The sequence below is a fragment of the Felis catus genome, chromosome B3 (genome assembly GCF_018350175.1).
Source record: "Felis catus isolate Fca126 chromosome B3, F.catus_Fca126_mat1.0, whole genome shotgun sequence".
In the NCBI taxonomy this organism is placed as follows: domain Eukaryota; kingdom Metazoa; phylum Chordata; class Mammalia; order Carnivora; family Felidae; genus Felis; species Felis catus.
The window spans coordinates 106750001-106776531 of NC_058373.1; the positions used below are offsets into that span (position 1 = coordinate 106750001).

The window sequence follows — 26531 nt, forward strand, 5'->3', positions numbered from 1 at the left end:
ACGATCTCGCAGTCCGTGAGTTCGAGCCCCTCGTCGGGCTCTGGGCTGACGGCTCAGAGCCTGGAGCCTGTTTCTGTGTCTCCCTCTCTCTGCCCCTCCCCCGCTCATGCTCTGCCTCTCTCTGTCTCAAAAATAAACGTTAAAAAAAAAAAAAAATCTCCTGAAATAGAAATAATCCAGGCTAAGATACTCGGGCTTCTTTATTTTTATAAATATTTTTATACATGTTGTTGCATGTATCAGTAGGTCATTCATTTTTGTTCCATTATATGAAATAGTTCCCAGTTTGTGTGTTCCTTTCATCCGTTGATGGACATTTTGGCTTTTCACAATTTGGGAGACTATTATGTAAAAGCTGTCATGAACATGCATTTACAAGTCTTCGTATGGACCTGTTTTCATTTCTTTTGGGAAAATACCAAGGACTAGAATGGCTGGATCATATGGGGTGTACGTTTAACTTTTAAGAAATCGCCAAACTTTTAAAAATCAATTGTGCTACTCTACATTCCCACCAGCAGTATATGTGTATAAACTATTTCATTCATATAAAACCCTAGAAAATGCAAACAAATCTATAGTGACAGAAAGTATATCATTGGTTACCTGGGATGAGATAGGCAGGGGGAATAGTCACAAAGGGTCACAAAAGAACTTCGGGGGCTGATGTTTGCTCTCTTTTTTGAGCTAATGGTTTCATAAGTGTGGCCATATATGTCAAAACATACCAAACTGTATACTTTATGTATACTTTAAGTGTATCAATTATACTTACATAGAGGTGTTAGAAATAATGTTTATTATTTAATAGGATATGTTTATTCAGCCTCTGAATAACTGATTGTGACTGAGGTGTCACGTGAATTACTGTGCACCCAGTAGTTGGGCAGACTAACCCTAAAGCGATAGCTTCTACTGGTAACTCTTCTAACCAACTCTCCAGCTATCACCTTGCACAACCCCATCTCTGCCCCACTTTCAGCATTGATAGAATAAGCACACAGTTTCCTTCCTATTTCAAAGGGTGATTTGAGTTAGTGGCTAGGAAATGAGGGGTCAGTGCAAAATAATAAACACTTTTTAAAAAGTATGTGAACACTTGGGTTTCACAGCTCGTGACGACCTTTGACAAAACGAACTTTGACAAAAAGCTGCCTTTCCATTTAGGGCTGCTCACAAAAAAGACCAAGGAAGAGAGGGTTTATACACAGAAAAGCATGTCTTTATACATGTCATAGAAAAACACCAGATGAATTTTTAAAGATAATTTTAATTTATTTATGCCTCTTCATTGGCTGGAACAATTGAGCAAACTGAATTCATTTTTCCTTCATCCCGATACCATGCTATTTTCAGTCTATGAGTTTTCATCCATGACATTGTGGAGGTCTGGCATACTCTCAGCAAACCCTAAACACTGGCAAGCACAGTGGCAAGGTCTGGAGATTCAATGACAAATAAAACAAAACTGACCTGGACTCCAATCTCTTGAAACCTTCATGTAAATCCCACCCTTTGAAGGTTCAGTGCAAACCACCTTCTCCACAAAGGACTTCCACACTAAATGTGATGGAGGGGTTTCCATGGTGTAGTCGTTACCACATTCATTTCACACTACTCTATATGCACATCTCTCCCTTCTCTGAACTGTTTGTGCTTACAATCTATACCATGCCATATGACAGTGTTATTTTGTACTCCTCTAGAACTGTTTCAACAATTCATCTTTTTGTTTTTACCCCAGGTGCAGTGTATTCAATTAACCATAATTCCCATTTTCATCACTGGTTGTGCAAGAGTTCTCTCGTGTATTTTATCCCCACACTGCACCCTCCATGCCCTCCGCATCCTAAGCTACCATTTCAAGTAATCTAATGTATATCTTTTCACTGTGTTTTCTTCCAAATGAGCACTACCTTCTAAGCACATAAATTTAAGTGTATGTAAACAGAATTATGTTATTATAGTTCTTTACTTTTCTCCACTCAACACCATGCTTCTAGGATATATCCGTGTTGCTATGTGTTCATTTATTCCATGGCTGCTGTACTCCATGGTGTACCTCTGCCACCTTCCCCCTTTTGTAAAGATAGCCACCAGGGTGGCCTCCAACTTACCCAACAAACGTTCTAGTTATTTTATTTATGTTATTTGGACTATAGCTAAACTATTAACTGCTCATAAAAAAGGAACATGTTTTTCTTGTCAAGGAATATTTGCTAATTTTCTATTGTGGCCTATATATGTTTTCTAATGTAAAGTGGTGAAGATTAAAGTAAAATTAATAATAATAACTAAAATAAGGAGTTGCCAATGGAGTCTTCCTGAGCTGAGTTTAATCCTGGCTTTACCCCTTACTAGCTGTGTGACTTTAGGAAAGTAATATACCTACTTGCTTTGAGCATCTCTTTCTTCTTCTGTAAAAGTGGATAAAACCACATACCTTAGCGGGCTGTTATGAAGAATAAGCTAATTAACTCATACAAAGCAACTTAGAACAGCAAATGGCATATGACAGGTGTTGAATAATGGCTGCTATGAGCCCTACCTACTGTTTCAAACTATAGGCATTTGGACCCATCAGCTCTTCTAAGAGTGTAAGGATCTTAGAGACAGGACTATTTCAGATACTTCTTTATATCTGCTCATTAGCCCACACTGTTTCGTGTAATGTTCCATACATTTACGTTTAATGGGTTACTATAATTATTTGGTTAGCATTCTGCTAACTTAGATTTTAAGTATATATGCTAGAGTAAAATGCTTTTTTAAATCCAAGAATGTGGTATGTGTTAATACCTTTATTGCAAGATTCATGGAAATCTTCTATTATTTATTACATGTTGAAAGTTGTATCTATTAAAAAGTAAAATCAGAAGTTAGTCTTCAGTATATAAAGATTGCTGATTTCATTCTCCCTCCAGGAGCTTAAAAAAAAAAAATGCGAGTACTCCTCCTTCAGTCATGTTTTGTCTTCCAGGTTTTAAAGTAAGAGGCATCTGCATCCTGTAACAGAGAGACAGTAACGTGAATCACTCTCTCTGTATATTTACCCCAGTTTTGTTTGTTTTGTGTTTTGTTTGTTTTTACACAAAAAAAAGCTATATCATTATTTTTCACTGTTAAGAATTCTTAGGGGCACACAGGCAGCTCAGTCAGTTAAGTGTCTGACTTCAGCTCAGGTCATGATCTCGCGGTTGGTGAGTTCAAGCCCTACGTCAGGCTCTGTGCTGACAGCTCAGACCCTAAAGCCTGCTTCAGATTCTGTGTCTCCCTCTCTCTGCCCCTCCCCCGCTCTCTCTCTCTCCCTCTCTCTCTCTCTCTCAAAGATAAATAAACATTAAAAAAATTAAAAAAAAAAAAGAATCCTGGGCAAAGAAAACCTGGGCAAAGGCTTAAATTAGAATAGAAATCATAGTGAGAATTCTAGATCTACACAAACATATCTCTGTATCATATCTCCATATCTTAGTATCATTATCAGGTATCGCTATCAGGTATAAACATCATTGATTAGCATCTGCTCATGCCATTTCTTAAAGGCTGAAATCTCTATTATTACTCTTCTAGACCAGCATATCATACCTACACTAACTTGCCTTAATAAATACAAAGAATAGGTCAGGGTATTTAGGATTGAAGTATCTGACAGATAACTCTAAAATTATTTCTAGTTATTTCTAGTACATTGCTTAAAGAGTAAAACGAGGCAACCCAATAATCCTTGAGATGTGATATTTCATTTGGGAAGATATGCATTTACTACTTCCAAGAATTTGCACTAAGACAAAAAAAATATGTAACAATTCGGTGCAGCTCTTGTTCTTGATCCTGGAAAATAATATATATTCATAAAAACAAAGTTCCAGACATAATGTTCCCACCCTAAACAATAGAAACAAACTCAAGTATTATCAACAAGTACATTTAGTTTGGGATAAGCTATACTGGCATTATCTTAACATAGATGCCTTATAAGTAAATAGAAAATAATAGAAAAGAAGCAGGAGGAGAAAACCATAAAAAAAAAAGTGAGGAACAATTTTTTAAAGTTTATATGGTTTTACATAAAGAATGAGGAATTTGATCTCAGAAATGGTCTTCAGAAATGAAAGGATGCCCAGTTTCTCATTTAAAAAAAAGTGATTAGCAACAAGACCATGTAATGAGCAATATGTTAAAGATGGTGGTAAGAAGAGAAAGGCCATCATTTTAGCAAAGTCTAGATGTAATCGAATGCTTGACTTACTGAGTAATGTCTATATTTTACAGTTATATAATCTATAAAGAAAACAAATTCACATTCTTGTGGATGTCCCAAAGAGTACAACTATTATAATAGCACCAAAAGTCTAGCCCCGGTCCCCCCAACTCCCGCATCCCTCAAAAAAGTAATTTCTATAATGTATTCTTTCTCAACCCTATTGCTTAACTCTCTGATCTTTATCTATTAGTTAAATATCCTGCTACCATCAAAACAGAAACATTAACAGCTAGTACTTAACAAGCAGGACATTCCAAGATGTGTTTTAAGGGCTTTCCATGTACTCACTTAATCTCTGTGACAATCCTATGAATAAGTGCATCATTAGTCTCCATTTTGTAGCTGGGGAGATTGACATAGAAAAGAAGTCTGAGACTGAGGGATGAGGTCATGGGACAGAGCTGGGATTTCAACCCAGGTAGCCTGGTAAGAGGCTCCATGATCTTAATCAGAGAGCTATCACCTCCCTAATACTGGGGACTTTCTTTCCCAACTCTTATCCATCACTGGGCACAATACCACTATACCAGCTGCCCTCCAAATTTGAAATTCAGATGTAAATCTTTGATGAAGCTCTACCTTTTTAAAAAAAGTTTTATTGGGGCGCCTGGGTGGCGCAGTCGGTTAAGCGTCCGACTTCAGCCAGGTCACGATCTCGCGGTCCGTGAGTTCGAGCCCCGCGTCAGGCTCTGGGCTGATGGATCGGAGCCTGGAGCCTGTTTCCGATTCTGTGTCTCCCTCTCTCTCTGCCCCTCCCCCGTTCATGCTCTGTCTCTCTCTGTCCCAAAAATAAATAAAAAACGTTGAAAAAAAAAATTAAAAAAAAAAAAAAGTTTAAGTAATCTCTGCACCCCCACATGGGTTTCAAACTCACAACTCCAAGATCAAGAGTCACATGCTCTTCATACTGAGCTAGCCAGGTGCCCCAGAAGTCCCACCTTTAGAACCAACCCACACCACCACATCCCAGCATTACCAACACTTATAAATGGCTTGGTACCAAGCAAACTCGTCCATATTACAACTTGGTAGAAAATAAATAGCCCCTTCATTTTTCAAGCTCTGGACTTGGTGCATCATGGAAGTTTTATAACCTTTAAGTCTCTTTAAGCATTTTGTTTTATTTTTTTCACTAATTTATGTTCAGGATCCTTCAAAAATTGGGAACAAATTAAGTGCCTAACAATTTGTGGACTGCTTAAATAGTGGACGGTTACATAATGATACATATGGTATGCTCCCACTGAATAATGCTCTTTATATATCAATCCCTGCTAACATTTCTAAAAGAACGTAGTAGTTATTGAAAATAATTTAACAATAAAAAACATCCACAGAAATAGCCTTTCTTTGCATAATCCTATCCATAATTTTTGGCTTAACTCATTACATTTTCTTGCTCTTCAAACATTAAATTCTTGTGATGGTCACAATTTTCTCAGAAATAGCTCATAATATTCCTCACTTAGCTGTAGGAATGAGTGCCAAAAGAATGAACAATCACCATATTTTTTCAGACATGGACATTTTGGTACATGTCATGTGCACAGTGCTTCCAGAATGAGGCCAAAGGAACCAGCACTACACAGAGAGAGTGCATGATTTTTCACTGCATGGTAAGTGCTTTGACAGAGTAAAGCGCGGGCTGAGGCCTCATCCTGGAGAGAAACTGGAGGGGAGGCCATTATCATTCCAGGGAGATGGTACCAGGTAGGAATTTGTGATGAAAAACAGTGGAGAAAGAAGACATACATTGGTCAATCATTAAGTTTTTAGAAGATAAAATGACAATCTCTGATTTGAGTTTACCTTGTAGAAATTTCTAAGACCAGTAGTAATTTATAGTAAACCAACAGATATGCCTGGGGAATACAATACTTCTTATATCTTTCGTATTTATGTCATAAAGTTGATGGGGAGTAAGAAAAGTTTTCAAGTGCTCAAAAATTTCATACTTTCTACAAGACTGATATGTATTAAGAATTGTATAAATTGGTCTTACCAAACCCTTCTTAAAGTTCTCAATTCGTTTCTTCCCTAATATGTTGGTCAGCCACCAGGCCCAGGTTGGCATATATTGCCACAAATATGCTATTAATAAAAAAGGGTGATCCGCAATCCAAACTTCTTTCAAATCATTGGCCATGCTGATTAACATCAGCCGCACACAACGACTGGTCGCCATCTTGTGGGACTGGGCTACATCAATGCCTACAGACTAAGAAAATGTTAAAAAAAAAAAAAGTAAGTGAATGCTGAGTATTTATCCAAGATATTTCACAAAACTTTTTAGCTATACAGGACTCAGAGGTCATGTAGTTGACGCTTTCACTGGGACCTCATGCCCCTTAGAAGACGTCATTGGTACTGATGGGTGTCTATAAACTGTAATGTTTCAAAAAGCCTTAGACAAATCATACATGACCAGATAAGATCATGTAGGCTACATTAAAGATGAAGGTTCTTTGCTTTTATTTACATCCCCTTTAATTTAATGAAAATTATATATCAATTTAGCAATAAAGATTTTTAAATAAATTACTAATACATATATTTAGCAAATGAAATTCTATAAACCATGGAGTCCATAGTGAACAAATCTGGTACTGCTAATCCAGTTAACACACTACCATTCTACAAATAAATAAACTGAAGCCCATAAAGGTAGTAACTCATCTGTGTTCACACAGATCACTAGCAGTAACCAGATCTTCCAAGTCACTTGATTCCCAAAACAGCGTGCTGCTTCTAGTTTAGCTTACAGTCTCCACAGAAAATGTGAAAATATAAATCATATCTGTAAACATTTACACAGAAGCATAAACAGATTTATGTCTCAGCAGAAATTGATCTTCGTGGAGAAGGAGGAAAATTTCACGGTCTTTAGTGGGATTTTGTATCACTGGGTGATACTGGACTCATCGCAAGAAATTTGTCATCCACTTGGCAACTCACCATGTGCAGTCCAAGAGCTGAGGGAAGCACGGGCGTGTGATCAGGCACAGGTGAAGCGAACCTAAAATTATTGCAATCCAGCCAGGCTTTTTCTAAGCTCCTTCACCATAGCTCTTCTTTAAAATCCCAGTAAGATTTAATGTGCTAAGATTCAGCCACACAAATCCTTTCAATGTTGCTATAATTTGTGAAGTGATAGAAACTGAGTTTTTCAAATGTTGATAGCCCACATCATAGTGGATTACTTATAAGCAGTATCTTATCAACTTCTTTAGCCTTTATTAAAACTGAATGCCAAAGCACTAGCAGCTAAACTTAACAGCGTTCCTACTGCCAATGAGTTAAGTTTTGCAAATAATTCATAACACAGTAACATGTTAGTGTAATATGTTAGAAAAAATTCTAAGCACAGTGATGCAATACCAATACATAACTACTAAAGTGTTCAAATTATTCTCCAACTAGAAGGTTTTTACCTTTGTGACTTCTTCAGACAGGGCATTCTTCACAATATTTGACTGCACAGGTCCTGGACAAATGTTAGAAACTACTATACCTGGGTATGTAGCAAGTTCAGTACGGAGGCAATTAAAAAAACCCTAATAGGCCAAAAACAAAAAAAACAAAAACAAAGAAAGAGGTCAACAAATAAAATTAAATACATGTATCTCATGCTTGCTATTAGCACGACATTACTTTTCTTCAACTTTTTATGTGGGACACTAGCACATTATCAAAATATGTTTTTAAATGCCAAGTAAAGGACAGGAAATCTCACTGGGCAAGTTTATTAAACATTTTTAACTCTAAGACAGGGCAATCTAGGGCGCCTGGGTGGCTCCGTCGGTTAAGGGTCTGACTCCTGATTTCAGCGCAGGTCATGATCTCACGGTTCGTGGGATCGAGCCCCATGTCGTGCTCGGTGCTAACAGGGCAGAGCCTGCTTAGGATTCTCTTTCTCCCTCTCTTTCTGCCCCTCCACTGCTCACATTCTCCTCTCCCTCCCTCTCTCTCTTTCCCTCTCAAAAATAACTAAACACTAAAAAAAAGACTGGGGGCAATTTAGAACAGGCATCCTCAGGCATCACCATCTTCTGGTAGGAATAATTGACACCTTCTGGCAGTGGTGGCTGACACCACGAGTTATGTCTCACGGTAGGCGCAGGACAGGGGAAAAACTATCCCTGGAGACTCTGACACACCCTCCCCACACCAGTCCCCATCTCCCTGCTTCTTTTATCCCTCAAAGCAGTCTCAAGTGCCACTGCTGGCGCAAGAGGGAGCAAGAGGGATTAAAACCTTGACAGAAATTATCATAGAGGAAGAATTCAACTTTCTCTATTTATATGACTATTTTAACAGACAATTTGTTTCAGCATTTATTTTTAGGGTTAGCAAGCGAGTCCGTGGCTGGTTAAAAATGTAATAGGATTGCTTCCTCAATGACTTTCATAAAAACAAGCTAGACCCTCTAGACTTGAAGATACTGGCTACTTCTGAACAAATAGGGAGTAAACATCTACTTCCCCTCCTCTCTTTTCCTAAATTAGGAAATGTTCCAAGATTACATTGGTATCAGCTGAGATAAGTATTGAAAAGCCTAAACAGCTAATCTGGAGTGTGATCCAACATTAAAACAGTTACCAGCTCTTAATGCCAACCACTAACAAACAGCAGCTATAAGGGTTCACGCTGCCAGGGACCAACAAAGTGCCTGCCTCAGACGTACATGAAAAAAGTCTTTGTAAATCAATGAACTCTCGTATCCTTAACCTCTCTACAGCAAAAGAGGAGAGAGGACACCATGAAAGCCAATACATCATGTTAAACCTCTCCTTGGGGCACCTGGGTGGCTCAGTCGGTTAAGCGTCCGACTTCAGCTCAGGTCACGATCTCATGGTCTGTGAGTTCGAGCCCCGCGTCGGGCTCTGGGCTGATGGCTCAGAGCCTGGAACCTGCTTCCGATTCTGTGTCTCCCTCTCTCTCTGCCCCTCCCCTGTTCATGCTCTGTCTCTCTCTGTCTCAAAAATAAATAAACGTTAAAAATTAAAAAAAAAAAAAAAAAAACCTCTCCTTGTCTGAAGTCACATCTAGTATAGTGTGTGAACTTTTCAGTGATAAATAAATTCACTCTATAGCTTGTTGGGAATCAGGGAAGGAAATGTGTTCTTCCAAAAGTACTTCCTAGTCCTAGTGTTCAGCTACTGGTTTAACTAACTGGAGTCTCAACCTGCCACACTGTATAACAGGATCAAATCCAGTAATAAAACAGTGAGTCCTGGAAGGCAGGCCAGATAGCTCAGGTTGCATTTTAGTGAAAGCACTCTGCATGTCAGGAAGATACTGGGCTGTCTTCCCTCATCCACCTGCCTGAGACTTGCCCATCTGCTCTGCAGGAAGTAACTACTACCCCATTACCAAATATGGGGAAATCATCAGTGTAGCAATCTGTTTCATCACTCTCCGCAACCGTCTCTCTCCACAGCAGAAAGAGGATACCCTAAAGAACCAAAGCTTCAGATCCTCATGAATCTGTGAAGGCCATTCAGCTGTTGCATCTCATTATTCCAACAGCGAAACATTCCACTTACGCTGACTTTCAACAGCATTAATTATAAATTATATGTCTCCTATTGGCCTTAGGATCTAATTTGTTCTATGTTAGAGTTTAATAGTATTTCTTCATATCCATTCTTAAGCCAATATTAAAAAGTCATTTGTTTCTATAGTCACAGCTAGTAAGTTATTGTAGCCCAAATCAAGCTTTCTCTCAGCCTCTGCCTTGACTGGATTTTCTTCTTTCAGTGAAGCCACAGTAAATAGGGTCAAGACTAGTCCCAGTAGGGATACAAAGCCCAGGTCTAATCATCCAGCAGGGAGCTCCTACTTCTGACATGCAAATATATTTAGACTAGATAAAATAAATGCCAACTACAACGGGGAAGGAGAAAGAAGTCAGAGAAATGCGAAGGGTAAGTACATCAAGTGTGTGCAGAAGAAATGGGGGGTAGAGTTTCCATGAAGATGTGATACAAATGAGGATGAGGGTGACATGTTGAACAGACTATATACTTCTTTAGGGTGGGGACCATTTCTTATCTTTATATTCCCAGGATCCACTGCTATGCACAGCATGGCACAGTGTCGGTACTCAGTACATGTTTGCTGAATTAGGAAGAGGCGTGTGAGATTCAAGTCTCTTTTAGCATCTTCTGGGGATGTCCTCTACCCAAGGTCTCCTTGGGTCTCTCTTGCTGTTCCCCTACATCACTGCCCCGTTCCAATGACCTCTTGCAGTGATGGCCGTATCTCCCATATACATATTTAGATCAGAGCTGAGTTTGAGCAGTCTTACCCGGAGAGCATGTTTGCTGGCACAATATCCACTAGAAAGGGGCGCAGATATGATACCCAGGAGGCTATTCACAGTAACAATCTTTCCTTGTTTCCTCTCGATCATGTGAGGCAGGACACACATTGTCAAGGACAGTGTCCCTAAGTAGTTAAGCTCTATTAGCTCCTTGAAGACATCCAGGCTGGTCTCCACAAACAAAGAACGCTGAGATCTTCCAGCATTGTTGACCAGAATGTCGATCTAGTTAAATAAAATCAGAAAAGGGGCACTTTGGGGATGACCTGTAAATGGACTGATACAATTCTTAGGGATGGCTGGTTATATTGTTAACTTGAAGAATCATTGGAATGGAATGGTGAATTTCTAGCAGTCAGCAATAAATAGAAAAAATAAAAACCATAATTCACCTACGGAATTAATTTCCTATCATAAAAATAAAAGGCACAGTGAATTTTTACCTTCTTTTGTTCTACATGAAGGAATTAGTACTTAGTAAGGTATGGAAAGTACTAATTACATAAATCCAAAGACTTAAAGTATAAAAGACTCATGGGCATTGATCTCACTGCATGGACCCGTTTGCCTAAAACCCTTTAAATGACAGCACACAAAGAAGGGAATCTCTTTTGTAGCTACCTATTTCAAAGCAAGACTTACCAATTCAAAATGGCTACTTACTTTACCAAACTCCTGGAGGACCATTTTGGTAGCCGCCTCATGGGAACTTCTGTCAGTCAGGTCAAGTGGCAAAACGAGTATATCTTTGTCTTTTAAATTGCCATTCTCTAAATAAAGACATTTAAAAATTAGTGCAGAAGTTGTAAGATAGTCCAATCAAGCTTCCGGCTACTTGGTGTTAAGTTTAATACCCACCCTATAACTGGACTTGGCAAAAACTCATTTCTGAGTGGCCTTGTGGAAGAATTTCTCTCAGTGACCAAGAGGACTGGCAGTAATAAGGCAATATCTAATCAGACAAAAAGCTGGCTGGGTACACAGGAAGTAGTATGGCTCTCTTCAACTTGAATACGGACAGTCTAACATTGGAACAGACTCTACAAGAAACCATGATTATACTACAAGCTAAAAAAAAAAAAAATTAGAGCTTTTTCTTTAGAAGTACAGAGATATATTTGTTTCATTATAGGCTCAGAAAGTATAGTTTCTCTTTTACACACATTAAAACATAAAAACAATTTATGCTTCACATTAGTAAGACATTCAGAGTTAACCCAGTCACATGACACACAGAAGCTTCCTTCCCGACAAGGATTCAGGGATGCAAACATGGAACAGGACACAACCTTCAAACTGCCAGTCGAGAAACATGTTGGCCCTTTCTGTCACTACTCATCAAAAGAGTATGTTTTGAAATACAACCAGTAAAGCCAATAAGAAAGGCAGGTAGAGAAAATAAACGAGGTACAAAGGTTTTACGGACAAACTGTTAAGCTGTGAAACATCAACTGTTTTAAAAAAGAAATGGAAATGCTTGCACCAGTGATCTGACAGATAAAAGGAAAAGTCAGCCTTAGTCTAGCAGACACATGCTAACATGGTTCATTTCTGCCAGTACAGGACTTGCAAGTCTTAACAGCCAGAGGAAGTGTCCCAGTGCAAAGTATAAGAGGCCTCTGAAGGCAATATTGTGAAAGAGGCCTTGTGGCCTTGCTACTGACTCTCTTTTCTGCATGGTTAACTCCATCAGCAAACTGAAAGAAAATTGTTTCAAGAATGAAAGGTAGAGAAATGACCCAAAGAATGGTCTGCTTGAAAATTCAAAATTATCTCATTTTAGGTACTGTTTCATGACAAATGATAACTTTTCTTTTTTTTTTTTTAACGTTTATTTATTTTTGAGACAGAGAGAGACAGAGCATGAGCAGGGGAGGGGCAGAGAGAGAGGGAGACACAGAATCTGAAATAGGCTCCAGGCTCTGAGCTGTCAGCACAGAGCCCGATGTGGGGCTCAAACTCACGGACCGCGAGATCGTGACCTGAGCCGAAGTCAGACGCTTAACCCACCAAGCCACCCAGGCGCCCCTGATAACTTGTTTTCAAGTGAACACATCTATACCAAAACCTAAACCAAAAAAAAAAATTAAAAATAAATAAAAATAAAAAAATAAAAATTAACATTGTTGCTCCCTATATGAATATTACCTCAAGCTGCATTTTAAAACCTAATTCAATTCCTGTTCTTTCATTTTTTTTGTTCTTTCATTTTTATAACAAAAATCTTATAGTGTCCCATATGACTTTAATATCTGCTATTTCAGCAAAATGAAGAAGGATCCTTTCTAGTTAAATTTCTATGGTTACACACATGAATGCCATATATAAGAACCAAACTGTTCTTTCTCTAAGACAAAAGTATAAAGTACGTGGTCACTGAAAATCCGCCAGCATTCGGGGTGCCTGGGTGGCTTAGTTGGTTAAGCGCCCAACTTCAGCTCAGGTCATGATCTCACAGTTCCGTGAGTTTGAGCGCCACATTGGGCCTTGTGCTGACAGCTCAGAGCCTGGAGCCTGTTTCGGATTCTGTGTCTCCCTCTCTCTCTGCTTCTCCCCTGCTCGCTCGCTCGCTCTCTCTCTCTCTCTCTCTCTCAAAAATAAATAAACATTTAAAAAAAAAAAGAAAATCCACTAGCATTTAAAAGAATTCGTGATCAGTCTCTAATATCAAGAGTCAGCACAAAATAAAAATAGAAGGCACACACAGATCAATGGAACAAAATAGAAAATTCAGAAGTAAATCCACAATTACATGGTCAATTAATCTTTGACAAAACAAGAAAGAATATCCAATGGGAAAAAAACAGTTTCTTCAACAAATGGTGTTGGGAAAACTGGACAGCAACATGCAAAAGAATGAAACTGGACCACTTTCTTACACCATACACAAAAATAAATTCAAAATGGATTAAAGACCGAAATGGGAGACATGAAACAATCAAAATCCTAGAAGGGGATACAGGCAGTAACTTCTCTGACATCAGCTGCAGCAACTGTTTTCTAGATAGGTCCCCTGAGGCAAGGGAAAGGAAACAACGTCAAAAATAAACTATTGGAACTACATCAAAATAAAAAGCTTCCATACACCCAAAGAAATAATCAACAAAACTAAAAGGCAACTAAAAGAATGAGAGAAGATATTTGCAAATGACATATCCAGTAAAGGGCTAGTATCCAAAATATATAAAGAACTTACAAAAACTCAACCCCCACAAAACAAATAAATCAATTAAAAAAGGGGCAGAATTTGCAATGATGTGGGTAGAGCTACAGAGTATTATGCTAAGGAAAATACATCAGTTAGAGAAAGACAAATACCACATGATTTCACTCATATGTGAAATTTAAGAAACAAAACAAACAAGTATAGGGAAAAAAGAGAGAGAGAGGCAAACAAAGAAATAGACTCTTTTATAGAGAATAAATTGATGGTTACCAGAGGGGAGGGAGTGGAGGGATGGGTTGAATAGGGGATGGGGATTAAGGAGTGCACTTGTGATGAGCACCAGATGAGGTATGTGTTAATCACCATATTGTACACCTGAAACTACTATAACACTGTATGTTAACTAACTAGAAGTAAAATAAAAACTTAAAAAAAAAAAGAAGAAGAAAAGTAGAAAGCCATCAGAAAAGAAAAGGAAGGGGCAAGAGCGGCTACTGAAGAGATGCCCAAAGAAAGAGGATTTGGATCTAAGCATTTGGAGTATCTGGAACCAGAGCAGATATGCCCAGGAAAATCCCACTCTTAACTTCTAAAAATCTCAAAATTGTATTTGAATGTGAATTCTGGTTGATTTCCAGGAAGCTGCTGTGGTTTTAGATTTACTCACCAAGGCACCTTCTCTTCACCCTTTCCAGCTCCTGCACTCTTCTGGCTGACAGCACAAGGGAGACTCCTAGTTTAGACAGCTGGTAAACCAGCTCTTCACCGATCCCACTCGATGCTCCAGTCACCCATACTACCATATCGGTCAGCTCCCATTCTAGTGAGAAATAAGTACAGATTGAGGGCAGAAACTAAGCTCTGGATTACACCCATAAATCAAAGATTACCAAAAAGACAGCCTTAAACAATACCACAAAATATGAAGACATAATGTGCAGAGTTTAAAAATTCCAATAGCCTAGGGGTGCCTGGGTGGCTAAGTCAGTTGAGTCTCTGACTCTTGATTTTGACTCATGTCATGATCCCAGGGTTGTGGGATCCAGCCCCACATAGGGCTCCACACTCAGCATAGAGCCTGCTTGGGATCTTCTCTCTCTCTCTCTCACTCTCTCCCTCTCTTTCCCCCACCATCTGCCCCTCTCCCCTGCTTGTACACTCTCTCTAAAAAAAACTTTTTTTTCACTAGCCTATATTTATGGGCTTGATTCTGGTGATGTTCTCACAGGTATATACCTACCTTAAATTCACTGAGTTGTATATTTTAAATACGTAGTTTTTATGCTACTCATACCTCAATAAAGTGATATAAATTTTTTTAATTAAATATCCTCAGAAAGCACCTCCTACCTAATTTTTTTTTAAAAAGCATGAATACAAATATATTAGTAACAGTTATCAACACATTGTATTATATATTCCCGACTCTTGGGTGAGTTTTCCTGACTTTACTCTAGGACAAGCCTTATAACTTGATGATCTGACTCCCAGGCTCTATTTATTTATGTATTCAATTGAGAAAAATTAGTCTAAGTGAATAAAAAGTCTATCTGAATTGCTTTCTCACTTCCTTATCCAAGAAATGAGGGATTCAGATAAAGATGATCACTAAAGGTCCCATCCAGTTCTGAATTCTATTATTCTAATTTCTTGCAATGGAGGTATTGATGATGAATCTGAATATACCAAGCTCTACTCTAAGGTATGGTGGTATCATTCTGGATTTTTGTTTTCCTCATTTGTCAATCATATCTGATGCCTATCAATTAAAAGTCACTTTATAAAGGTGCTTGCTCCTCAAATGCCTGAGCTTTCTTCTTGGAGAAGTTCACCCAAGTTCACCCAGTTCACCCAAGATTAAATGCACACGATAGAGAAATGAAATGCTGTACTCTGCTTGCCCAATCATGTTCTTGTGAAAAACTATAAAAATGTTACAGCTCTAAAGCAAAGAGGAGTGGTATATTCTCCTTTCCTCCAATGAAAAGCTTATTTGCTCTGCAGGACATGAGAGCCACTGTCTATCTGAATTGCAGGGGAGGAGCAAGATGTACCTGGGCTTTTTTTTTTTTTTAAGTTTATTTATTTTGAGGGAGACAGAGAGAGAGAGAGCACACGCATGCACGTGCGCACCAGCAGGGGAGGGGAAAAGAGAGAGGGAGAGAGACAGAATCCCAAGCAGGCTCAGCGCTGTCAGCACAGAGCCCAAAGTGGGGCACCAACCCACGAGCTGTGAGATCATGACCTGAGCTGAAGTCAAGAGCCTGATGCTCAACGACTGAGTCACCCAGGTGCCCCACACACCTCTGATTTTAGATCATAAACATTAAAATCAGGAAATCAGTTTACTGTTTTAGTCAAACAAGTCTAAAACCTAACTGTCGGGTTAACAGTACCAGCTCTGATTTTAGATCATAAACATTAAAATCAGGAAATCAGTTTACTGTTTTAGTCAAACAAGTCTAAAACCTAACTGTCGTGTTAACAGTACAAGCTCTGGACTGCCAGGGTTCAAATCCCAGCTCCATCACACACAGCAATGAAATGCCCCCATGTGAGAACTTGGTGCCTTAATGTTCACAACTGGAAAACTGGATTAATAACAAAACCTCCCTCAAAGCATTGTTGAGAAAAGTAAGTTAGTAAGTAAAGTATCCCGAGCAGTATCTGACATATACTCAGTGCTTAATAAAATGTCAACTCATTATTGCTAAAAGTGTTTAACAAATAGACTTTTCAGCAGCAAAACATAGAATATTCTCCCAATAATGTATGTTCTAATTTCTCTAGCAAGGGGCCATGGGGTTACTAACCATAAAGACTTTATATGTTTTTATTATTCCCTATGTGCTTAAACACATTACCTTATTAAAACCCTTACAAGAAATTCATGAAATAAGAATTATCTCAATTTTATAAAAAAGGAAGCTGAGGATTACAGACATTAATTTACCTCACTAGACTGTAAATTCCCTTAAAACTGGGACCCTATCTGCCTTGTTCACTATTCAGTGCCTAGCACAGAGACTGGAATATAGAAAGAACTCCATCAATAACTATTCAGTAAACACCCAACAACCCTAGGAGAGCTGGGACATAAACCCAGGTACAGGGCCACCAGGGTGGTTCAGTCAGTTAAGCATCCAACTCTTGATACCAGCTCAGGTCATGATCTCACTGTTCATGAGTTCAAGCACCTCATCAGGCTCTCTGCTGACAGAGTGGAACCTGCATGGCATTCTCTATCTCCCTCTCTCCCTCCCTCAGTGGTGGTCTCTCTTGCATGCATGCTCTCTCTTTCTCTCTCTCAAAATAAATAAATAAGCTTTAAAAAAAATCCCAGGTACATTTAGCTCCAAAGTCCACACCCTGACCACTAGCCTATGGTGCTCACATTTTAAAATGATCAATATTTTATTTTATTTTATTTTTTAGTTTATTTATTTATTTTGAGAGAGAGGGAGAGAGAATGCCAAGCAGGCTCTGTGCCGTCAGCACAGAGCCAGACATGGGGCTCGATTTTACAAACTGTGAGAATATGATCAATATTTTAAAACCCAACTGTTTCTTAGCCATTCAAGAAACTATAGCTTGTCTTCAGTTAAAAGGTTTCATGTAAATATCTGAACTAAGGTTGCAACCATCCTGAATACTATGTCTAGGCTGTAATTCTTTCCCATCACATGATGTACTTTTACAGAAATGCACAAGCGAGAACTTCATCAGGAATGGTAGAGTGTATATTCAGATAATAATCATTTACTCATTCACTGACTACTCACTGTTCCAAAGTTCTGCAATACTCAGTCTACAGGGTGACTCTAGTTGTTTGTAACTATTTACTAACTTGCATAGAATAAAAATTTCTCCATTTTCACACCAATAAGCAAATATTACTTAAAACCAACAATGAAAACCCCTTAGCTCAGGTGTACCTTAGTACACCTGCACTTCTGGCCCCTTTCTTCCCACCGTGGAGAGGAAAACTTTTGTATTTAGCACCAACTCTTGTTTACCAATTCCACAGAATATAGCATAAATCATGGTCTCCCCTACAGAGTCTCTGAAAGCAGATCCTCAGAGCTGGAAGGAAACTTAGCAGTTCAACCCCCAACCCAGTTTGAGAATTCTCTCAAGGCGCGGACTAATGTCTACTTAATTCCCTCACAGAATGAGGAAGTTAGTTATCTCCAAAGCACCCCCTCCTTTTTAGACTAGTCTAATCATTCAAGGGGGGCGAGAATTTTTTTTTTTTTTGAGAGACAGAGAGAGAGAGAGAGAGAAAGAAAAGAGAGAGCATGAGAAGGGAAGAGGGGCACAGGGAGATAGAGAGAATCTTAAACAGGCTCCACGCTCAGCACGGAGCCCCACACAGGGCTCGTTCCCATGACCCTTGGATCATGACTGAGCTGAAATCAAGAGTTGGATGCTCAACTGACTGAGCCACCCAAGCATCCCAAGGATTCTTTCTTCTACTGTGATATACCTTCAATTTCTGCTACCCAGCAGCAGTCAGCAGAAGTTCCGCCTTGTGGTAACAGAAAGAATAAATCAGGCCTGCCTCACACATGACAATCCCTTGTATATTTGAAGACAGCTGACGTGTCTTCCCTAAATCCTCTCTCATCATCTCTTGCTTCTCTAAGGCTAAACACCTCCAGTGTCTATGACCTTCCCTCAGATGACATGGCCTCAGGTTTCCTCACTCTTTGGCTCACACCCCACTGCACAAACTCTAGCTGGTCAATGTTCCTATTGAAGAGAACTAGCCGCAGAAGGATCCAGGATTCCCGTGGGGTCTGGACAATGGCTGGTTGAGCCACTGCGGTATCCCCAGTGTGCAGCACAGAGGCCAGCACAGACAAGCCTTTATTCAGAAGACATCTGTTGTGGACTGCTATTCGTTGCTTCAGGGACTACATGCCTCCCAGGCTTGCCTAATCTTTTCTGGCAGTCATTTCACAGTTCACTCCTATCGAGGTTACTGCCAACAAAAACCCGAGTTTTCCCCAGATGTGCTGCTGCTGGAAACTTTTCCTGCTCTGGACTTGTGCCATGGATTTTTCTGGATCTACGTGCAGTATCTATGATTAGTCACCCTTAGATTTCACCATGTAAGATATACGCTTGGGAACATGGAGAGTTTCTTTAGGAGGATATGTGAAAGCAGAAATGTTGGTTGCCTCCAGAGAGGCATACTTGGTGGCTGGGGGCAACTTTTCACCATAAGTCCTTTTGTACCTTTATTTTCTTTTAAGTTTATTTATTTATTTTTGAAAGACAGAGAGCGCAAGTGGGGGCAGGGCAGAGAGAGAGAGGGAGAGAGACAATCCCAAGCAGGTTCCACACTGTCAGTCAGGAGCCCAATGTGGGGCTCGAACTCACACACCGTGAGATCGTGACCCAAGCAGAAACCAAGAGTTGGATGCTTAACCAACTGAGCCACCCAGGTGCCCCTCCTTTTGTGTCTTTAAATTCTGTAGTATATAAGAATATTGTCTATTTTTTAAAGTGACAAAAATAATAAACCTATGGAGAAGACAAGGAGGATTTATTTAAAAAAATTTTTTTTTTTTTTTTTACCTTAATAGAGTCTGCCTATCTTTCCAATCTAAACCGTTTTGGGAACCTGATGGGAACCTGAGTGTATCTCCATGTTCCTTTAAATTTGTTTCATTATCACCACCCCCCAACCTCCAGTAGTCTTTCTAGTCATTTTTTTCTTAAAAACTCCCCCAGGGGCACCTGGGTGGCTCAGTCGGTTAAGCGTCCGACTTCGGCTCAGGTCATGATCTCACGGTCCATGAGTTTGAGCCCCGCGTCGGGCTCTGTGCTGACAGCTCAGAGCCTGGAGCCTGTTTCAGATTCTGTGTCTCCCTCTCTCTCTGACCCTCCCCCGTTCATGCTCTGTCTCTCTCTGTCTCAAAAATAAATAAACATTAAAAAACTCACCCAATGAAATTGTAACTCCAGATACACTGTGTACCTCACATATATCTGTGCTTTATACATAAAAGGAGTTCTAGAAAGCTTACTCTTCAGTCAATGCAGGTTTAAGAATGACTAAATTTAAAAATGAAGTTAAAAGTTAAATTAAAATTTAAAATTTAAAAGCCATCACCATTTAACATTACAACTTTATTTGCTGAATAACTTTTAATGTGATTTATTTACTTAGATAAATGACAATGTATCAAATTAATATGCAAATTAGTCAATTACAAGTAAATAATAATAGCAATGTAATTAAATGCATCTTAAAATCCTTCAAAACTATTTTTCCAGCCAAAGTAAAACACTGAAAAAATTAAGTGAATTTCTTAAAAATTATTTTTGGTCACCTTAACTTTCAGTTTTTGCTTGATATGCGATAACCTGTAATTTAACTAGCTATTAGATATTCATTCAGACATTGTCTCAACGTTTTCCCTTTTCAGCACTTGACATGACTAACGGATCAAATAACTTCTACAGAATTAAGTTTTAAAAAGAAATTATTTGTATGTAATTCTCAAAGTCCAAGTTAACATAAAAGCACTCAGGATCAAATGTAAATATCCACAAAGTAGCCACAAGGCAGCCATCAGGCAAGAGAAGGTCTGATCAAAAGAGGGTCTGACAATCCCAGCCATCTATCTGCCTGCCACACGTTGACTTTGCACAGGTGTAGTGTATTTTCCATGAACTCAATAATGTCAGCACTCCAGATGTTACACCCAAGAAAATGCAACGAGAGAAATGAAATACTAAGGAATAAGATTTTGTCAGGTACAGTTGAGCTTTGAAGGGACACAAAACATGTACCATCTAAGTTTTTGTTGGTTGGTTGGTTGGTTTGTTGTTGGTCCTCAAGAACCTGTTTTGACATCCTTGAAAGCCATATGGCTCCCCTTCCCTCCCAGACCCGTTTTGAAAGCAAAGTCTATCTTCTGAACTGCTAGCTATCACTTCCAAGTAAACTTCCTCACGTGCTTTTTGGGTATTTTCACACAGGAAACTAGGTCCAGGGAAAGTCCACTTCCTATCACTTCCAAGTAAACTTCCTCACGTGCTTTTTGGGTATTTTCACACAGGAAACTAGGTCCAGGGAAAGTCCACGTCCCTGAGCCCTTATGGATCCAAAGCCTAGCTCTGGCTGGGTCATTTAATGTCTCTGAATACTGGTTTCCCTACCTGGAAAATAAGATCAATAACGCCTGCTTTGTAAGTCTCTGTAAAGGCTGGAGGTCGCGTGTGTAAAGGGCGGTGCCCATTGCTTTTAGCGCAAAGAATGCAGTAGTAAACGACGACCAAATTTCAAGCAGGGCACAGATGAAAGTGGGATAGGCAGAATGCCCCTCAATGTGCCTGTAATGATCTATCTCGGGGCAAAATGCCAATCCAGGTCTTTCTAGGGGGATAAGTCGGTAGGTAGGTAACTCCGGGTTATTTCATTTTATTTCACAACTCAGAATGAGGGAACAACTTCAGGATGTAGAAAAACCGAGCTCCAGTTCTCGAAAGGAGGCTCCCGTACAAACTCAGGGGACTGGCAGTGTTTCTCGGTATCGTCGTCCGCGCACGCAGCAGCAGAAGCCCTGGGAGCCTGATTAAGAACTTCCAGCACTCAGGGCGCCCCGCCCATTCCAGCGCCCTCTGACTTTGGCAACCAGGCGTGTCCTCCCTGACCCGGACGAAAGACAAAGGGGCAGACCCGCCTTCTGGGCCCCGGCTTTTTCCTCCCCCACCGGCAGTCCCAGGGAAAGGCGCGGAAGCTCCACGCCACCCGGAGGGAGGCGGGGACAGCGGGGACGGGCGCCCGGAGCCCGACCTCCCACTCTGGAGGCGCGGCTGCGGGTCCTCACCTGGGCGTCGCCCCTGCCACTCGGCCCACAGCAGGGTCAGGTCGCCATCCGCCCGCAGGAAGCGCAGCAGCTGCACCACGAGCGCGAGAAGCGCGCACAGCGCCAGCAGCCAGAGCAGCAACTCCCAGCTCATCGCGGCCGCGCAAGCCCGGCCCTGCCTGGGGAAACACAGAACCCGTACGAGCCGCGGCGCGGCGCACGGAAATCTGCCCGGCCGCCTCCTAGCGGGCCGGAGAGCCGCACCGCCCCGGCTCCGCCCAGAGAGTGGACAGGAGGGAGGGACGGTCTGGGCGCGCCGCACCACCCGGCTGGGAGCCGCGCCCCGGGCCGCGTGGAGGGGGCGGGAAAAGCCCGCACGCCCCGCCCAGTGCCCCGTGCCCCGCAACTGCTGAGCCTGCTTCGCCTGCGTGTACGCCTAAGGAAGGGTTGCTGCTGAGACGCCAGGCGTGGGTGACTTAAAGACTCGGCGGCACTGCTGTTACTACCGTAGCCACAAGGTTTGTAATATCAAGAAGGATTAACAGTTGTTTTGAGGGGATATAGTTCCAAGTCTCGGGTTGTGTCAAAAGGAAGAGCACAAAGAGTCCAACCTATGAATGCGACTTCCTCCGTCCTCATCTTTCTTAACTAAATAAACCCAACAAACTATCAAACTGTTTTCCACCCCACCCCCCATTAACCGGGTCTCTGGAGTTGGCCCCTTGATTTAAATACGGAAAACAATGTTGCATAAGACACTTGCCTTCTTGCTGGAGGAGAAAGTGCAGTTTCGGCCAAGATTGTCCATGAGCACCAGCTCTAGGAGCAGGATTGGAGACCTGAGCCAAGCTGGTTCCGTCCTCAGCAACCCTAAGTAAATTATTTATTTGTATGTACTCACAAACAGTAGGGAGGTTTAAATAAAAAAATGTAAAGGGCACAGTAGTTCATACACAATAATTCATTCTTTTATAATTAGGAGAATTCATTCTCATTTATTATTTATTGTTTCCATTATAATCATCACATCTTAGAGTCCAGCCTGAAAGACAAGGGTTTTGTTTATAAACTTCTATATCCTGGACCTATAGAATTACCCTTGCATGTGAAAGCAGTAAGAATGTTTAAATTGTGATGATATGGTTCTGATTCTCCGAGGAAGATGTACACTAACTAAACTTGGATCTTGGCTGATTGTTTACCTCTCTTATAACTTGGTATAATATTGCTCAAGAGCTGACCTCTTAACTTGTTACCTTTGCAATATGGGTTTTATTTTTCTTGTGATAAGTGAGTTTTAAAATAAGGTGCTTAAAAATACCACACTGAGTCTCACTCCCATGAAAAAATTCCAAGAGTTTTCTCTGAGCTTGTTTCCCCTTCTGTAAAATGTAAGGACTGAATTAGATTTGGTGTCCCAAGCCAGACCATGCCATGTATGTATACCTGGATTCTCCATCACACACTCCAGCTTTGGGGAGGCTGAAAGGGGAACAGAGCTGTTTCCATGGAGAATTGTAACTAATACACAAACTATCATAAAACCACACGGTCTTTTCACCTCACTAGCACTTCTTGCACTGGAAAATGAAAACAAATTAATATACAAAATTTCAATATCACATATTTCATCTTACCTGAAAAGAAGCATCATTCATTTTGGAATTCAATTAGATGTTTATTAAAGAATCAGTCACGGTGATCAGAAAAGCAACAGTTAGAGCTAGTATCTTTGCAGTGCATAATTATCCTGTTCACCGGTGGGAAAAATCCAACCTCAGAATATGCTGCTTCTGGTGAAGACACTCAGCAAGTTGTTAGTTATCACAGTAGCATCTGTCAGGATTACCTCTTCCCATTTTGCACGGAATGTATCTCAAAACTTGGAACCAAAGTACTCAAAGCAAATGAAAGACAGATGAATAAATAAAGGGACTCCCCAGAGGCTCCAGAGGCAGAAGAGGCAGAGCAGTGGAACCCTGGCCTTTCCTGGATTAGTCCATTCAGGAGCAGACAGAATTTCAACCAGTCATAAAACTCCAATAATAAAAAAAACAAAACTGATTCAAATATAAGCTACATTCTTTCCTCTATGACCAGAGAAACTTAACTGAGTCAAGGAGAAAAGCACTCTCAGCTGGGCCCCTCCTTCATTCCCATTTGGAAAGAGCTTTGGCTGCTCCCTCTGCACACATCTTGGTGTTTTTTCATGAAGCCAAGGCAGCGCTGAAGTAAAGTGACCATCAAGTAAGTCCCCAGGAGCCGAAGCAATGGCCCCTCAGGACAGGGTCCTTTTACAGAGAAAAAAGATGAACACCACATGCTGTATTTCAGCAGTACCTTACAATGTGATTCTGACAGCACACAGACTTACTCTTAGCTGAACTGTTTTGGCAAACCAAATCTTAGTTTGGTGCTAAATATCCTTGTCCCAAAGCCGTGATTTACATCCCAAAGTAAACAGCACAATTAAAAACAGAGAGAATAAATAAATAGATAAATAAACAGTATAATCAAAACACCACTAATTACACAAAATATCAAGATATTATTCTTGGTTAATTTCCACTAGAAATGAGCTTCGAAACAATTGCTTCCTACTAAATGCCTACATGTGTTAGAATTAAGAACTTTTTTTGATGTTTATTTATTTTCAGAGAGAGGATCATGTGAGCAGAGGAGGGGCAGTCAATAGGGAGAGAGAGAATGCCAAGCAGGAGCTTGGGATCCCATGAACCACGAGATCATGACCTGAGCTGAAATCAAGAGTTGTCCACTCAACCGACTGAGCTACTCAGGAACCCCCTAGAATTAAGAATTTAAAAACAAGAGGGTTTTCAATCCACAAGCCTCATAGGGCCCAGGTAGAGTGCATAGAAATTAGGTCATGGCTGAGAATAATGGATGGTCAAATGGAGAACATGCTAGGTGTTGATGCAGTAGAACCTACATCCTCTCTAATTTCTGAAATACCTTGTATGCTCTGATGTCAAAGGCTGTTCCTTGGCATAAGCCAAATATAACTGTAAAACAGTGATGAAAGTAAAAGACAGCGGCTCCCCTCTGCAATGTTTTATTTTCCAGTCTTGCCTACCATGCTTCCCCTTTCTTTTGTCTTGAAATGTTTGAAGAATGTTACTTGCAATAATTAAGTTTCCTTAAACAGCCCTTCCTTCTCCCTTTCCAATCTTATTGCAAACCCCCACCCCAGCTCCCCACTCCCATCCCCCTCTAGAAAGATTTTTGTGGCTCTCCGGAGACATAATCATCCCTTACCTAGTCTCACCTCTTTTTAGAATTACTTCTGATGGGAATGACATCTGATATCTCTAATTATTTTCAGGGCTAATATATTATTGCTCTAATGAAACTTTAAGCTCCTTGAGATCAAGTAGCAAAGCTAATGCTTCTTTTGAAAAGTCCCAGTACTTAGTTTAGTGTTGATGCAACAAATGATAAGCCCACATTGAATTGAATTCTCTTTTCCTTGAAAGTTAAACTTCCTTGAAGTTCTGAAATAAAGTTGGTATTAGAATAAAAGTTGCTAGAACTTAACAAATAATCTTCCTGAGTGTCACTAAAATGCTTTGAATAAAGCTCCAACCAAGGCCTTTTGTATAATTGGTACCCTTTAAATTTCGGCTGTGATAGAACGGTACCCCCTTCTTTCCTTTTAGTAATGGTCATAATGGTCACTTTTGGGGCACCTGGGTGGCTCAGTCAGTTAAGCGTCCGACTTCGGCTCAGGTCACGATCTTGCAGTTTGTGAATTCAAGCCCCATGTCAGGCTCTGTGCTGACAGCTCAGAGCCTTGATCCTGCTTCAGATTCTGTGCCTCCCTCTCTCTCTCTGACCCTCTCCTGCTCACACTCTGTCCCTCCCTCCCTCCGTCTCTCTCTCTCTCTCTCTCTCTCTCTCTCTCTCTCAAAATTAAACATTAAAAATTTTTTTTTGTTGGGGGGCACCTCTGTGGCTCAGTCAGTTAAGCATCCGACTTCAGCTCAGGTCATGATCTCACAGTCCGTGAGTTCGAGCCCCGCGTTGGGCTCTGTGCTGACAGCTCAGAGCCTGGAGCCTGCTTCAAATTCTGTGTCTCCCTCTCTCTGCCCCTCCCCTGCTCATGCTCTGTCTTTCTCTGTCTCAAATAAAAACATTACAAAAAAAATTTTTTTTAAATAATGGTCACTTTTGATGGTATGGGCTGAGGCCTACTGAAGTCAACCAGGATGAAAGCAGTTGTGTGTAAGAAACTCTCACTTTCCATAATAAAAGGGCATATAAAAATAACTTTAAAAACCCAGATCCTCCATTATTGGCAATTCTGGGGGATGAAAAAAAAAAAGACCCTATGAGTGGAAACAGGGACTAAGGAAGTCTGGGAGAAGAATATTCTTCATGAAGAACAAGAAAGGATTTGTGGGTTTTGATTGGGGATATTATCACAACCTTCTAGATACTTTTGAAATTTTGTTGGATGTGCTTTGTTTTATTTTTCTTTCTCTCTCTCTCTCTCTCTCTTTTTTAGAGTGTGAGTATGAACTGGGGAGAGGGGAAGAGGGAGAGAGAGAGGGAATCTTAAGCAGGCTCTATGCTCAGCACAGAGCCCAATGCGGGGCTCGATCCCACAACCATGGGATCATGACTTGAGCCAAAATCAAGAGTCGGATGCTCAACTGACTGAACCACCCAGGCACCCCAAGATATGCTTTTTTTTCATAGTGCCAGGTGGCCTAAGGCCAGGAGTTCTAAAGATCTGGACAGCATGTAAAGGCATAACCAACAAGAATTGTCTGGCCTCAAAAGCCCACAGTGTTCTTGTACAGAAATCTTGTAGCCATTGTGGACAAGTGCTCCTTGATCTATTCCCTGCTTAATGGAAGCATTCCTGCATCCCTCTGCATCTGTTTGCCTATACTCCATATATAAGCATTCAGGTCATTGTTTAGTGTTCTG

General features: G+C 40.5%; 1 protein-coding gene and 1 long non-coding RNA gene across 3 annotated transcripts in view; one reads left to right on the plus strand and one right to left on the minus strand.

The window, feature by feature from the left end:
- Window positions 1-2781: 2781 nt before the first annotated feature.
- On the minus strand, window positions 2782-21872 carry DHRS7 (dehydrogenase/reductase 7). Its single transcript, XM_003987704.6, has 7 exons — window positions 21600-21872; window positions 14423-14575; window positions 11253-11359; window positions 10575-10814; window positions 7696-7818; window positions 6267-6482; window positions 2782-3006 (listed from the first exon to the last, which is right to left on the minus strand). Exons 1-7 carry the CDS (start codon window positions 21730-21732, stop codon window positions 2959-2961), a joined length of 1020 nt encoding a protein of 339 aa, XP_003987753.3. The 5' UTR covers window positions 21733-21872; the 3' UTR covers window positions 2782-2958.
- Window positions 21873-21970: 98 nt separating this feature from the next.
- LOC111560888 overlaps window positions 21971-26531 on the plus strand; it is a 58788-nt gene continuing 54227 nt past the window's right edge. For both annotated transcript variants that reach the window (XR_006599661.1, XR_002743128.2), the window contains exon 1: window positions 21971-22096. This is a non-coding gene — a long non-coding RNA (uncharacterized LOC111560888). The remainder of the gene's footprint in view (window positions 22097-26531) is intronic.

Bases quoted from the DNA above. Each gene is read 5' to 3' on its own strand.
- DHRS7 (XM_003987704.6), bottom strand. From the start codon at position 21,732: ATGAGCTGGGAGTTGCTGCTCTGGCTGCTGGCGCTGTGCGCGCTTCTC. The intron at 14,576-21,599 runs GTGAGGACCCGC...ATTTCTCACTAG, and splicing joins GTGGCAGGGGCGACGCCCAG to AATGGGAGCTGACCGATATG. The intron at 10,815-11,252 runs GTAAGTAGCCAT...TTATTTAACTAG, and splicing joins TCCTCCAGGAGTTTGGTAAA to ATCGACATTCTGGTCAACAA.